Source organism: Pimephales promelas, chromosome 25 (genome assembly GCF_988280905.1).
Source record: "Pimephales promelas chromosome 25, fPimPro1.hap1.1, whole genome shotgun sequence".
Lineage (NCBI taxonomy): Eukaryota > Metazoa > Chordata > Actinopteri > Cypriniformes > Leuciscidae > Pimephales > Pimephales promelas.
In genome coordinates this window covers 25,369,441-25,386,012 of record NC_142793.1, presented here as the reverse complement: position 1 = coordinate 25,386,012, position 16,572 = coordinate 25,369,441, and the positions used below count along the sequence as shown (strand labels likewise).

General features: G+C 35.6%; 1 protein-coding gene across 2 annotated transcripts; it reads left to right on the top strand.

Moving 5' to 3' along the window:
• Positions 1 to 1,537: 1,537 nt before the first annotated feature.
• On the top strand, positions 1,538 to 16,242 carry epx (eosinophil peroxidase). 2 transcript variants are annotated; one of them, XM_039661627.2, is made up of 17 exons: positions 1,538 to 2,592; positions 3,107 to 3,197; positions 3,340 to 3,424; positions 3,573 to 3,748; positions 4,693 to 4,825; positions 5,275 to 5,404; positions 6,348 to 6,554; positions 7,951 to 8,332; positions 9,737 to 9,897; positions 9,972 to 10,230; positions 11,514 to 11,684; positions 12,555 to 12,792; positions 13,751 to 13,956; positions 14,034 to 14,198; positions 15,221 to 15,304; positions 15,391 to 15,493; positions 15,573 to 16,242. In XM_039661627.2, the coding sequence occupies exons 1-17, from the start codon at positions 2,575 to 2,577 to the stop codon at positions 15,628 to 15,630; spliced, it is 2,667 nt and encodes an 888-aa protein (XP_039517561.2). In that variant the 5' UTR covers positions 1,538 to 2,574; the 3' UTR covers positions 15,631 to 16,242. The 2 variants fall into 2 exon arrangements, with proteins under 2 accessions (XP_039517561.2, XP_088983782.1); XM_089127656.1 differs by having other exon boundaries at positions 15,391 to 16,242.
• Positions 16,243 to 16,572: the final 330 nt, after the last annotated feature.

Here is a 16,572-nt window from a genome sequence, read left to right as displayed (position 1 = left end):
TCGTGTAGAAAGTATCCCTTTAAATGCACAAATCTGTATCTCTTTCGCTCTTCATGCAAACGAATATCATTTATAATTTATAGAGACTACTAGCAATGTGATTCTTTCACAGTGGCACTAGATTTGAATGGTATGGAAGCTTGTTTTCGCCACAGAATGAAAAATAAAAAAGTAATTGCGCCTTTTTATCTCACAATTCTGACTTTTTTTCTCACAATTGTGTTTACATCTCGCAATTGTGTGACAAAGTCAGAATTGTGAGATATAAAATCAGAATTGCGAGATATAAAGTCAGAATTGGGAGATATAAAGTCAGAATTGTGAGATAAAGTCAGAATTGCGAGATATAAAGTCAGAATTGGGAGATATAAAGTCAGAATTGGAAGATATAAAGGCAGAATTGGGAGATATAAAGGCAGAATTGCGAGATATAAAGTCAGAATTGTGAGATATAAAGTCAGAATTGGGAGATATAAAGTCAGAATTGTGAGATATAAAGTCAGAATTGTGATATAAAGTCAGAATTGTGTGATATAAAGTCAGAATTGTGAGATATAAAGTCAGAATTGTGATATAAAGTCAGAATTGTGAGATATAAAGTCAGAATTGTGAGATAAAGTCAGAATTGTGATATATAAAGTCAGAATTGTGAGATATAAAGGCAGAATTGTGAGATAAAGTCAGAATTGTGATATATAAAGTCAGAATTGTGAGATATAAAGTCAGAATTGTGAGATAAAGTCAGAATTGCGATATATAAAGTCAGAATTGTGAGATATAAAGTCAGAATTGTGAGATAAAGTCAGAATTGCGAGATATAAAGTCAGAATTGCGAGATATAAAGTCAGAATTGTGAGATATAAAGTCAGAATTGTGATATAAAGTCAGAATTGTGAGATATAAAGTCAGAATTGGAAGATATAAAGGCAGAATTGGGAGATATAAAGGCAGAATTGCGAGATATAAAGTCAGAATTGTGAGATATAAAGTCAGAATTGGGAGATATAAAGTCAGAATTGTGAGATATAAAGTCAGAATTGTGATATAAAGTCAGAATTGTGTGATATAAAGTCAGAATTGTGAGATATAAAGTCAGAATTGTGATATAAAGTCAGAATTGTGAGATATAAAGTCAGAATTGTGAGATAAAGTCAGAATTGTGATATATAAAGTCAGAATTGTGAGATATAAAGACAGAATTGTGAGATAAAGTCAGAATTGTGATATATAAAGTCAGAATTGTGAGATAAAGTCAGAATTGTGATATATAAAGTCAGAATTGTGATATATAAAGTCAGAATTGCGAGATATAAAGTCAGAATTGTGAGATATAAAGTCAGAATTGTGAGATATAAAGTCAGAATTGCGAGATATAAATTATTTTGAGGGGGAAAATTCTCTTTTATTTTCTTCTTAGAATTGGCCTGATAATTCGCAATTGTGAGTTTATATCTCACAATTCTGAGAAAATGTCAGAATGTTGAGATATAAACTTTCAATTATGTGTTATAAAGTCAGAATTGTGAGATAAAAAGTCTCAATTCTTTCTTTTTTTTCAGAATTGCGATTTTATATCTCGCAATTGGGACAATTATTTATAAAAAGTCGCTATTTATTTATTTGTATTCAGTGGCGGAAACAAGCCTCCATAGAATGGTAAATGGTCATGCTGTTACAAAAACAGCAGTTGGCACTGGTTTCCTCTGAATCTGGCGCACGTGTGCCAATCAGACGTGTAAAGTTATTCGGTTCTGTGCGTCAAACTCGTGTTCGGCGAGAACAACAGGCTTTTTAAAGTCATCAAACTGGAATCCCCGAGTCTGTTCTCCTCACTTTCCAATTTCTCTTATCAGACTTTCAGAAGCGTCTGTTTCTCTCTGTTGCTCCACTGACTCCACTTTTCCAGGTGTGTCTTCAATCTGATCGCCCCCGTGCCAGGTGGGCAGAAAGCAGGGGGCATTACTGGAAATATGGCCAACAAACTCATTACCAAAAAGTATTACACATCATCCAGACATGAATGATTCCTCAAACGATCATGTGTGTTGTTGTTAAGGAGCTGTGCTGTTACTTTACCAAGTGATCAGATGCATCGGGTTAAAAAAGAATAATATTACACCTTAGCAATGCCTTTAGCACTGTTCAGAAGGTGAAAGCGTGCGCTGTGGCTCTATATGACTTGCATGAGGAGTGATTGGGTCGATTACCCCATTAGATAGAGGATGATGGGTTTGGATCATTCGCTCCGTGTGTTGGGGATCGTTTGATGTTGAATTGTTGTCACCAGTCACATAGATAACCAAATTCTGCACATACTTGCAGACTGAAGCCAGCGTATAAAAGTCAGTCCCCTCACACACGGACGACACACACCTTCTGACACACGTAATTACACTGATTTGTACAGTCACACATCATCAAACTGTTCAGATTGTGATGTTTAAATACTCTAAATACTAAATAATATTCATAACATTATTTTTTTCATTCATTGCTATTTATTTATTGCATTTTTGTACATGACCACAATTTATTTTGAAGCAAGACAAAAGGAGAGAATACAAGACCGTACAGATGGATACGACATGCTTGGTAAGTGCAACTAATATATTATTTGAATGTTTATATTAATATTATTTTGTACAATAGTTGCATATTTATATATTTTTATAGTTATGTTTTGGATAGTTTTTTATTAATTATTTTCATATTTATATTATTTTTGTATAATAGTAGCAACTATACTGTAGTTATTACACATGGGGGAAAACTCAACCATACAAAATTTTTTTTTAATAGTTTTTTCATGTATAATAATTGTTTTGTATAGTTATTTGATTAATTATTATTTTAATATTTAAATTATTTTTGTATAATAGTTGCATGTATGTGCAATAATTATATATAAAATAATAATAATTGTATAAAAAGTGCAACAATTGTCCAAAGTAATATTAATATTACACATGAAAAAAATATTTTTCTCATTGTTTATTCATGTACAATAATTATAGATTGTGTGTGTGTGTATATATATATATATATTAACATATATACATATTCTATTTTTTTGTAAATTTGTAAATGTATATTTTTCTTATTGCAGGAATCTTTCTCATGCATGATTATATCTGTATTTGCGATATTGCTTCTGCCGCTGTCATCCACATCTCTTTTTCCTTCCCAGAATGCAACAGGTACTGAACTATATATGTCTAGTAGTTAGTCTTTTTCTGGGTAACAAATAAAAGTTTGTATTTACCAACTGCATATACAAGACTGACAAGTTCACAATAAGACAATTTAATTCCATTACAATGTTATGTGGCGTTTTTCCAGTGTATTTGGGATCTAGTTTCATTCAGGAAGCTTTACGGCGAGCCCGAGAGCTGACAGATGCTGCCTACGATCACACCAATGAGAGGTGACATTTACAGACTTACTGACTTATTTAATTGATGCATCAACCAATCAGAAATAGGAACATGTAACTAGACAGAAAGAGTCGATTTTAATCATATTATAAGAGTTTAGAGCTACTAATAATGTATATTTTCTCTCATTTCTCTCAGAATGAAGTCATCTGTATCAGACGGTTCTGTCCGACCCAGTGACCTGTTGGCCTTGTTCAAACAAACTGGCCCGAAAACCAGAACCCACATCAGATCCGCCGAGTTCCTCGACAACACGGTAGAGCTGATAAGAGAGATGGTGTACACACACTCCATGGACAAACCCGACCTCACCGGTACACACACATTTGAGTCATACGAGACATTAAAAGTCAAATCGGTAACACTCTACAATACGGGTGCACTAATATCCATTAATTCATGATTAACTAATGCACAGATAATCATGAGTTAATGCATAACTAATGAAGAACTAAACCATTAATTAATGATTACTGCATCAGCAACTAATAAAGAGTCTAAATGATTAATAGATTAAGTAATACATGAAGTGCTATGTGTCATTGTGTATTAATTCCTTAATAACATGTTTTATTAACTAATAATGTAAATTAATGTGTTAATTACGACAATTAGTCAAAGCTATGCACTTCAACTTCCACTTGTCTGCTTTAATTAATCATTAGCTAATGATTTGCAAAGGTATCATTATGTTATGACTTTACTTGATGGGGCACATCATTATTAACTAGTCATTTAGTAATTTGCACATAAATTTGCACTAACAATGAAGTAATTAATCATGTATTAATGCATATTAGTGTACCTGTCATATTATCTGTAGGTTGAAATACAAGGCTTTGGCTCATTCTGGTAATTAACATATTAATTAACACTATTAGTTAAAAAAATAGTTATTATGGAATTAATCCACAATTACATATTAAAAATAAAAATTAATTAATTAAAATTTAATTAATTAAAAACAATTCATTTATAAACTAATACATTAAACTTACAGACTCTTAATTAGTTCCTAATGTGGTAATCATTAATGAATAGCTTAGATAATCATTAGTTACACATTAATTCAGTATTATCTGTGCATTAGTTAAGCATGAATTAATGCTTATTAGTGCACCCGTATTGTAAAGTGTTACCGTAAAAACAGATCTTTTTTATTGATCTGTTTTGAATAATCCTTGCAACGCCTAAATTGACAATGAATGATCTTGAAAGCTCTTATAAGTCATCTCAACATGTGTGGTGTGCATCTTAGAGCTTTTAAGTGCAGAAGACATGGAGACGATACTGCAGGCCACAGGGTGTTCGGCTGAGACGCAGAGACCCGTGTGTAAATCAGACTGTCTGTCCCAGCGCTACCGTACCATCACAGGACACTGCAACAACAGGTGCACACACACGTACTGTATGGGATGCCAAAATATATCCTTTGTCGGTAACACTTTCCTTCAGTAATGAATTATTACACAGGAACAAAGTGACCATGGATCACAAAGTCGCACGGGTATATTTGTGGCATTAGCCAACAATATATAGAATGGGTCAAAGATTTTTCTTTTAATACAAAAATCATTAGGGGCCAGTTGTTCAAAGGTAAGCTTTTCAAATCTTGAAAATGGGTTGTTCAAAAGAGAAAAAAGGGATCTGAAATCAGATTAGATCAGGGAATCCAATCCAATCCTACGCTCACTTTTTCAGCATTTTTCTAATATTGCCAGTGGGTGAAGTCAGGCTCTGACCAGGGGTTTAGTTGCACTTTAATGAAGGACCAGTATTCTAAAGTGTCACCCATTTGAGTTTTTTTATTAAGTTCAGAAAACATCTTTTGTCTTTGTAGAGAAAACCCTCTCTGGGGCGCAGCGAACACCCCTTACGCCCGCTGGCTCTCACCCGAGTACGAGGACCCCCGAGGGGCCCCGAGGGGCTGGAACACACAGCACACGTACCATAACTACACACTTCCACCTGTAAGACCGTCTGAAACTCATGGAAACGTTCTCAAAGAATTATTAGTCTATAATCGTATTATTTACTTGTGCATTTTTCATTTCGTTTGTTTTATTAGCCATTTGGTGGGTTTATATTTTGCTAAAGTGTTTGCATACGATGAAAACTGTATTGCATTCTATATATGGTAGCGCTTTATTTTACAGTCATGTTTCCCATGTACATACTATATACTTATTATAGTTATTACAATAACTAGGTGCGTACGCTGAACCTACCCCTAAACCTAATCTAGTTAGGCTACTAGTTACTACAATGGGAAATAGTGGGAAAAAAGCATATTATATTTATTATTGTTACTATTCAATGTCCTCCTGAGGTGGAAATCAATATTTTTCATGTTGTTTAAATTTGTCTATGTGGTGTTTTTAATTTGCAAAGTCAAAACCATTGCTGAGAATTTTTTTTTTGTACAAAAAAATGTTTAAATATGTAATTTTGGTGATCAAAGATGAGTTTTAAGGGATATAATTATTGACCACATCATGCAGGGGGACTTTAAATAATTAAAATTAATTATTTAAATCATATAATTTACTTCAGTTAAACTTGAATATGCAACTTGCTATGTAATCAACAATTGAATGAAAAGGAATAAGCTAAAGAGTTGAAGTGTGGATTTTCTGTGCCAAACGAAATTACAATATTGGCTCAACCAAATGTGTTATTTTTAAGTTTGAGTTTTTCATTGAATATTTACATTTTCTTTTATTTCAGCTCTATTTAAAATAAGGAAAGTGATTTATTTTTTTTTTATTAGTTTTAGTTAACTTATTCACAGTGATGTCATAGAATAACTTTTCCTAGTTTGAAGAACATTAAAAAAAAAAAAACGCTAGCTAGCTAAACTACAGATGAGCCGATAAGTTAAGTCTTCCAGTCTCTCTTCTTCTCTCTTTGCAGGTCCGCAGTGTGTCGCAGGAGGTTTTGTACACTCATAATGAGAACATCTCTCTGGACACGTCTCTGTCTCATCTGCTGGTGGAGTGGGGTCAGTGGATCGATCATGACCTGACTTTGACCCCTCAGAGTCCCAGCACTGCGGCCTTTAAGACCGGAGCCGACTGCACACGCACGTGCAGCCGGGACACGCCGTGTTTCCCAATACAGGTGTGTACGTACACCCGAAAACAGATGCTAGATGCTAGGACTGCCCCCTAATAATCCACTAACAGTTAGTCAACTTGAACAGGCTTGGTCTACCCATAATTTTATTAGTCGGTTAATCGAAGAAAAAAAAACTTCAATCCGTGAAATCCGAACATTCGCCTATCATTCATCGACCTCAAATGTGGCTTATCACTTGAAACATGTAAGTAGCAGCGAGTCAGTTCGCACTAATGTTAACTTATAACAAAAATTACAAAAAAAACATTAAAATAATGAAAACAATCAGGATGCGCTTTCTGCCATGTGTGTGGCGTGCCTGTTGTTTTGTTTGCACTTTGGTCGACGAAGCAACAAAACGTCCGCGCATGCCGCGTCCCTATGTGAAAAAAACCGACAAAGTTTGCTAGGACAAAAAGACCGTTAATCGCGCGATAAAAAAATTGACGCCGTTAAAATAGGTTTGCGTTAACGCCGTTAATAACGTGTTTAACTGACAGCCCTAATAATTAGCAACACGCCACATTGGCTCGTGATTTGATCCCGCCATATTTGATTACTACATGCAAAGTGAGATATTTCAAGCCTTTGATGATTATTGCTTACAGATATTAAAACCTTTTCACAATATTCTAATTTTGTATTTGGGGTTTTCATAAGCTGTGAACCATAATCATCACAATTATAACTAATAAAGGCTTGAAATATCTCACTTTGCATGTAATGAGTCTGTATAATATATTAGTTTCACTAATAGTTGAATTATTGAACTTTTGCACGATATTGAAATTTTTCGAGGTTCACCTGTGCGCATTTAATTAAAATTAAATAGTTAATAGTAGTTACTAGTATGTTAATTGTGCGTTATTCGTTTGTTCCGGTGTAGTTACTCATTAAAGGGTAACTAAACCCTAAAACAACTTTTTTTTAGTTAATGATCTGTAATACTGGGGCTTTATTAATGCTGTTCATTGATTCAATTTAATTTAATTTAATTTGGGTTTAATGTGTATTAATTCTACAATATATGGTGTAAAAACATCTAAGTGCTGCCCTCTTCAGGTTGAACGGTGGCTACTGCAGTTGAATTTTCCTATTGAAAGTTGTGGTACCCGCGCGATAAAAAATTTATAGGTTTGCGTTAGCGCCGTTAATAACGCGCTTAACTAACAGCCCTAATAATAAACAACACGCCACATTGGCTCGTGATTTGATCCCGCCACATTTGATTTTTACCCGCATTTGAAGGGATGGCTTTGATTTCAAACCCTGATTATTAGGATTTATGGCTTATTACTGTAATTGTACGATTAGTCGAATAATCGCTTAAACTTAAACAACCCTATTAGATTTACACAGTCAGTCTGAACATCAGTCTCTTTTTCTTCTTCACGTTCAGATCCCCCTCTCAGACCCTCGCACGGGGACTCAGACCTGCATGCCGTTCTTCCGCTCGGCTCCCAGCTGTACGGGCGGCACCGTTCCTCTCGGGCACCGGGAGCAGATGAACGCCATCACCGCATTCGTGGACGCCAGCATGGTCTACGGGAGCTCGGATGCGCTCGCCGGCGTCCTGAGGAACCTCTCGTCCCCCCTCGGCCTGCTCGCGGTCAATCAGTTCCACTCGGACGAAGGGCTCGGCTTCATGCCCTACCTGCCCCGCACGCAACCTCACCTGGACCCCTGCGGCCCACGAGAGCGGATCAACACCATCCCCCGACCAGAGGCAGCGGAGAGGCTCAACATATCCATGGGGAATAGGTCCTTCTGTTTCCAAGCAGGTTGTTGGCATTAATATTAAATAAAATATAGTAGTAAGGGTATTGTTGTAAAGTGTAGGAACTCAGAAGCTTAGACCAGATGCTGAAAGCTGAACTCAATCTAGAGAACTTTCTCAGTTTATATACTATTGAACTGGTACCTAAATTAAACATTTAATAAAATTTGTAATACTACAGAATAAAGGGGTAGGAGTACATAGGTTTTACTTATTCCTACTCGTTTTTTGTAAATTTAACCCTCAGGTGCTCTTCGTTTCGGAGTCACACTTGTTATCTTACACCTAAAAATGAAACTTTCTCCATCCCAGTAAAACCAATGCAATTTATTTTTGTTCTATAATATTTATTCTTTTTAATTTAGTATTTTGAGACAATTTAATTGAATTTATTATTATTTATGCAATATTTATGAGTTTTTTTGCCATGAAAAAAAATATATATTTTTCTATATATATATATATATATATATATATATATATTATTTTTTTCAAAAAAATATTAATGCAGTATTTTAGTTTAATATAGAGTCTAGGCCTTCAGAAAAAAATTTTTTTTTGAAGAAAATTAGCACCATTTGGTTACAGTATAGAGAAAAGGCGTAGAATCATGGTGTAACCACTAGATGGCATGTACAGCTCTCTATGGAGAGGCATGTGAATTCCCCAGCTGTTTATCAACACATTTTATTGTTGTTGTTGATGGATTTGAATATATAGTTGAAACAATCTCAAAAACTATTTCTTATAAAAAAATTGACAAACAAAAATTCACAATTTTTTTTTTCCCATTTTTTTTTTTTTTTTTTTTTTTTTTTTTTTTTACAATTTCCCATTCATTTCCTATGGGGGTCATTTTTGACCAAAGACCACAAGTGTGACTATTTTTTTAAGACCACTTAGCATGCTCAGATCATGACCTCAATTTTTTGTGTGTTCACATACACAATGCCATAAAAGTCACAAAGTTTCGTAACATTGCGATGAAGCTGTAATTTTTAAAATTTCAAAACAGAAAATTTTTCGGTCAGAAATGACTGAAGAGCACCTGAGGGTTAAATTTAAATAATTTAAATAATGAAAAAAAATCTTAGAGCAAAAATTATTGTATTAATTAATTGATTTATTTTTTATTTTATTTTAATTGAATAAAAAAAAAAATATATATATATTTTCCACTTATCCAATATGGGATGCTGGAGATGCAGTACTAAAGTGTGAAGGCTAGCAATGTGTATTAATAAAGTTAATAGCTCAGTTTTTAATTAAAGTTGTCTTACAGCTAAAACGTTTTACAAAGAAACAGAACAGAAGTCAATATGTGTGTCTTTTTTAAATTTAAATGTCTCGGCTAGGTCTTCACACTAAACTGGCCGGTTGTTGTGTTGTTTTTGTGGGCGTGTCTCAGGTGACTCTCGAGCCAATGAGCACTTGGGTATGATCGCTCTGCACACACTCTTTCTGAGAGAACACAACCGATTGGCTGAGGAGCTTCACAAGCTCAATCCTCATTGGAGCCCGGACACGCTGTACCAGGAGGCCAGGAAAATACTGGGCGCCGTCCACCAGGTGAGAAGATGTCCACATATAAAATGAGTGTATATGTATTCATTCATCTGACTTGCTGAACCTTGTTTTGGAAGATCTTGACGTGGGATCACTACTTGCCACGTGTCCTGGGCCGCAGTGCTAACCTGGTCCTCATGCCCCCGTACAAAGGTTACGACCCTGACGCTGACCCCAGCATCTCCAACATTTTCTCCACCGCTGCCTTTCGGTTTGCACATGTGACCGTGCACCCGGTTGTGAACCGCCTCGGACCTGATTACCGGTTGAGCCCCGAACACCCGGCTTTGCCGTTACACCACTCTTTGTTTGCATCCTGGAGGATGGTGCAAGAGGGTTCGTTGACGTTTTTTTTTGTTTCTCTTAAATGTTAAAGGAGTAGTTCACTTTTAAAAAAACTTTTGCTGATAATTTACTCACCCCCGTGTCATCCAAGATGTCCATGTCTTTCTTTCTTCAATCGAAAAGAAATTAAGGTTTTTGATGAAAACATTACAGGATTTTCTCCATATAATGGACTTCAATGGGGTCCAAACGGTTCAAGGTCCAAATGAGAGTTTCAGTGCAGCTTCAAAGGACTTTAAACGACACCAGACGATGAATAAGGGTCTTATCAAGCGAAACGAGCGGCCATTTAGTAAAAAAAAGAAAACAAAATTTAAGTTTTATAAGCTCAAATGCTCGTCTTGCTCTGTTCTGTGATGCACGTTCGTGACTCTCCTGTTCGACACGGAATCTTTTTCCGCGTCAATTCGTGCGTTTTGTTCGTTGAATGAACCAAATGACTCGGAAAAAGATTCGTTCATTTTGATGAACGAGTTCGAACAGGAGAGTCATACGCGCAGGAGAGTCATACATCCTTTTTACGCGCATCACAGAACAGAGCAAGGCGAGCATTTGAGCTTATAAAACTTAAACTTTGTTATTTATTTTTTAAATGAGCAATTGTTTTGCTTGATAAGACCCTTATTCATCGTCTGAAATCGTTTAAAGCCCTTTGAACAGTTTGTAGTTTGCACTGAAACTGTCCTTTGGACATTGAGCCGTTTGGTCCCCATTGAAGTCCATTATATGGAAAAAATCCTGGAATGTTTTCATCAAAAACCTTAATTTCTTTTCGACTGAAGAAAGAAAGACATGGACATCTTGGATGACACGGGGGTGAGGAAATAATCAGCAAAAGTTTTTTGAAAAGTGAACTACTCCTTTAAGTTTTAATATGCAGAAATTTGCATGAATTTCTAGAACAAAAATCCAAACATTGTATAAAGTCAGGTTCAGAATGCTTGTTTCATTTTGTTGACATTAGTGTCAAACTGTTTTCTTTTTATCACTTCTTAAATCCAAAGAAAAGGGATTTAATGGACCATGTTTATAGGAATAAATTGTTATATAAATAAAGTAAATGGTAATGTACTGTACATGAAAACCTCTTAGTAAAAACCTTCAAAATATAGATTGGAATAAAGTTTGGTGTATGAAAAAACTCAAAGCCAAAGTCTCAATTGATTCATGCCTTTAGTGTTTAGCTGTAATATTCAAGATTGCATGCTAATTTACTCAACATGCATATCAGGTTATGATGCATAAGGAACATTTGTGTGTGTGTGTGTGTGTAGGAGGCATCGATCCAGTGCTGCGTGGTTTACTCTTATCCCCAGCTAAACTGCAGACAGCAGATCAGATGATGGTGGAGGAACTGACCGAGAGGCTTTTCCAGGCTCAGGGAGGACTCCCGCTCGACCTAGCGGCGTTAAACCTACAGAGGGGGCGAGATCACGGCTTACAAGGTGCCTGTCGTCAGGTCACCACACCTACATAGGCAGCTGCCTTCTAAGGGCCTGTTTACACCTGATCGGAGTAGTTCACTTTAAAAAAAAACTTTTGCTGATAATTTACTCACCCCTGTGTCATCCAAGATGTCCATGTCTTTCTGTCTTCAGTCGAAAAGAAATTAAGGTTTTTGATGAAAACATTCCAGGATTTTCTCCATATAATGGACTTCAATGGGGTCCAAACGGTTCAAGGTCCAAATGAGAGTTTCAGTGCAGCTTCAAATGTCTTTAAACGACACCAGACGATGAATAAGGGTCTTATCTAGCGAAACGATCTGTCTTTTCAAAAATAATGTGCGTTCGTGAGTCGTGACTCTCCTTTCGAATCTTTTTCCGAGTCATTTGGTTCATTTTGTTCGTTGATTGAACCAAATGACTCAAAAAGATTCATTCATTTTGATGAACGAGTTCGAACTGGAGAGTCACGAACGTGCATCACACAACACAGCAAGGTGAGCATTTGAGCTTATAAAACAACAATGCAAATAAAATGAAAAAGCCCCAAGCTTTCTCAGCTGGAAGTGCCAGCATGTCTGAAATTCAAAACATTGTATAAGAAAAGGCAAATAAGTCATATTATATAAAGAAACACAGAATATGTGTGACTAAAACATTACAAAATCACATCAAAAATGACAAAATACAATAATTACCTGCATGACATAATTCTTTTTCCTTTTTTGTTTTTCAGTCAGTATTGCATTTCCAATGATCTGTCCCCTATAATTTGAACTGTTTAATAATAGTTTAGTAATAGTAATAGTTTCCTTATAATTGACTAATTTCACTAATTGAAATGTCACAGTGATGTCCTTCTGTCCCCAGGTTACAGTGCATGGAGGAAACTCTGCGGCCTCTCCGCCCCTGCCAACGAGTCTGATTTAACAGGGATTCTGGGTAATGTGGTTCTGGCCCGGAAGCTTCTGCATCTCTATGGGTCGGCTGAGAACATAGACGTGTGGGTCGGGGCGATCTCAGAGCCGGCTCTGCCCGGGGGTCGCGTGGGGTCGCTGCTGGCGTGCCTGATCGCAAAACAGTTCAAAACGCTCCGAGACGGTGACCGGTAGTGTGATGTTCCACTTCTTGTGTATTTAAACGTTGAGTGATTTCAATCTGGCTCAATATTCAATTCAGTTCAATTCATATTTATTTGTATAGCGCTTTTCACAACACATCATTTCAAAGCAGCTTTACAGAGTCCACATTACAATTTAGAGTGATCTGTAACTGTATTTCAGAAATGTACATCGCAGTTAGCTAAAAATGCATTAATTTAAACAATGTAATCATTTATATGTATGATATGAAGTGCATAATTAACCCTCATCCTTCACTCTGACTTTTTCCTCGCGGGTCAAAATGATCCGAATCCCTAAAATCATACTTTTTTTTTTAATTTAATTTTTTATAATATTCTTTCGATTTTTAATTTTGTTTTGTTCTTTTTTTAATGTCATGTACCTTTAAATGACTAGAATCGATCATTAAATAATTAATAAATAGTAATTTAAAAACATTCCTCACATTCTTTCAAATTAAATTGAAAATAACTCACAATTACATGCATAATCCTTTTAATACAGCTCAAAATATCTTGCATTGTGTGTCTTTGCCGACCTCTTGTGAAAATAAAATAATATAACATAATATTTCATGACTCTAGATGGCCTTATCGCTCTCATTCAGATACACAGATTATAAAATAATTTTTTGGGGGTAAAGTTTTAGCATTTTTAGTTTGAATTATGAGCATTTTTAGGTTTTTCTATGTGTACTGAAGCATTCCTCGCTTTCCATTCATTCCTAAGGGGGTCAACTTGACCCGCGAGCGAAGGATTTGTTACTTTTTTCAATTTCAACCACAAAACTCCTTGAATCCTTTAAAAAAAATTTTTTTTATGTATTCATGGTTCAAGTGCGACAATAGTCTTAGGGTCTTGGACCCCTCTGATGAACACTCGTGAGTTTTGGTCATGATGCCCCGAGGGAAGGATGGGGGTTAAATGGTAATTCTGGTTCAGGTTCTGGTGGCAGAGTGACGGTGTGTTCAGCTCTGCTCAGAGAGACGCTCTCCACACTACATCTCTGTCCCGCATCATCTGTGACAACACACACATCCGTCTGGTGCCCCATGACCCCTTCGCACACACACTCCGCCCTGACGACCTGCTGCCCTGCACACACATCGCCCACATGAACCTCTCAGCGTGGAGAGAAGCAGACGCTGGTAATATCGACTGAAAGAATAATCCTTTTATTTGATGTGTTTTATTCATATTCACCCTGTTTTGGTCTCATTTTTAGACCCGGTCTGTGGTCCCGTCCCGCGGCTGCGTCTGGGTTTCTCTGTGCTGTGTGACTCTGTCGTGATCTATCAGTGTCCTACTGGATACTTGCTCCAGGGGGCCGCACACGTGACCTGTGACCCCAACACTCACAGCTGGAGCCCACAACCACCCACCTGCCAAGGTCTCTCTTTAAACTGAACTAAATATGTAATATTAAATGTTAAATATGCAATATCAAATGTCAAATAACATTAAAATAAAAATAAATAGAAATAATTTAAAATAAAATAATAAATAAAATACATCAAAATAAATAAAAATAAAATAATAATTTTATAGGAGATAAAAATCTCATATAAAAAGTTTGCTTTAAAAAAAAAAAAACATTAGATTTAATACAATTTTAAACAGTTTATGTTAACTATTAAATTAAATATTTAAATTAAATTTAGGCTATTTAATTTAAAATTTTAATTTAGTACAATGTTTTGATTGGTTATTTCAAATATTGATGAATGATTACTAATTTTTGGGATGTTAGGACATTCATGGACATTCTTTAAACTAGACTAAACTAAATATTAAATATTAAATATAACATTAAATGTAATATAAACAGTAGACTACATTTTAAATAAAATAAATAATAATAATAAAATATAAAACAACTAATATTAAATTAATTAATTAATTTAGTATTATTTAATTGTAAATTAACATTTTTGGACATTTGAACATTCATAGACAGTCATTAAATTGAATCTAAATTTATTCTATTTTTTTCTGTATTGGAAAACATTCTGCTAAAATGTATTTAAAATCCTGTCATGTTTACACTCATGAAAATATAAAGTATGCAAAGAAATTGCAATAATAACTTTTATTTATTTATTTCTGGTCTAATTTCAAACCATAATTAAATTTCCTGACATGATCTTACAACATATGTCATGCTTTAATAATATCTTGCATGACATATGAAAGCCTATACCTATTAGAAAGAATACCTATTATCTTTTTCCTATAAAAAGTTAGCTTTTTTATTTCCTAATAATTGACTAATTGAGTTAAATTCAATTTTAAATGTAAAATAACATTAGATATTAATACGGCAAAATATTAAACGATTAATATTATAATAAAATCTGAACTGATTCAGTTTACACCAGTAAATCAAACCAGTGTTTTTATTGTTTATTTCAGATATCGATGAATGTTCATCTCATCCGCCCGTCTGCCCGTCACACCTGCAGTGCTTCAACACACCCGGAGGTCACACCTGTACAGGTGAGCGGCGGCCACATCATCATCGACACCTGTGCCATATATTAATCAGAATCACATAAATGAGCTTTTCTGTGTTGCATATGTAGAAGCTGCAGCTCCGCCCCTTTCTGCCTCCTCCATTGTTGCATCAGTGATGTCAGTCCTAGGGGGCGTGGCTTTGATTCTGCTCTTCCTCGCATGCTACAAAAGGTGTGTCACTCTCTCCAGTTCAAGCAGTTGTTTGCTATGTTTAAACGTATATACTTATACTAGAATGTCAATCCTGCAGAGTCGTCCTTGGGAAAGCCGAGACGGCGAAGGCAGAATGCTGTCAGAGAGGAAGATGAACTGGTCACAATCGGTCTGTGTTTACATGTTTCATAACCACAGTCTCGTTTCACTGCGTTCTGTATGTGTTCAAGCCTGCAAAGCATTTTTAACATTCTCCCAGTGTCCTCGCCCTTGAGATAAGCTTTTGTCTGTGGTAAATCTGCCGTCGGCTCTCCCACGCGTGACCTCACAAATAAACCTTGCTTTGTTGTAGCTTAGCCTTGAGTTTCTACACGTATTGAGACGTGACATCATGCATACATGTGTGTACGATGCATTTTAAACTATTATTTCAAGCATCATAAATTAATTCTATGAAATCTTCCATTATCCCATAAAATCATAATTATATATATATATATATATTCAATGCCTGTCGAAGTCCAAAAATATATGAATAAAGCACAATTTCTTACACGCTGTATACTTGTTTTGGGCACATTTCTTGGCACAACGTTCACAAAAACAAATCCGAGTCACACAAATGTGTATTCTGAAGACTTTAATAGACTGAAAACACACACGGTCATTTTAACATGACGAGGCAGTTTAACTTACACGCAACGGACCTGAGGGTAGACGCTAAATTTAATGTGTCGCGGATGAAAACGAAGCTAAAACATTGCACATAGTTTACAAAAACAAAACAGTGCAACCGTCGGAAGACATTTTTTCACTCGCATCAAGTTAAATGTGGCGGCTACGGCCTATAAAAGGCTCTGTAAACACTGAATTTGTGCAGCGATTGTCAATCAAACAACAGTTATTATCTATGGAGTGTGATGCATCATGGTACAAGTATCATAACCTGTGTCTAAGATGGTTAGGCTGGCAGTGACGTGTGTGTGCAGGAGTGTCTGTAACATACGGAGGCGTATTGCATTCACTTGAAGAAAAAAAATCTACTCTGTTTTTCTGAATTAATGAGTTAATTTTTCATGAGAAAAAAAATTGCTGTT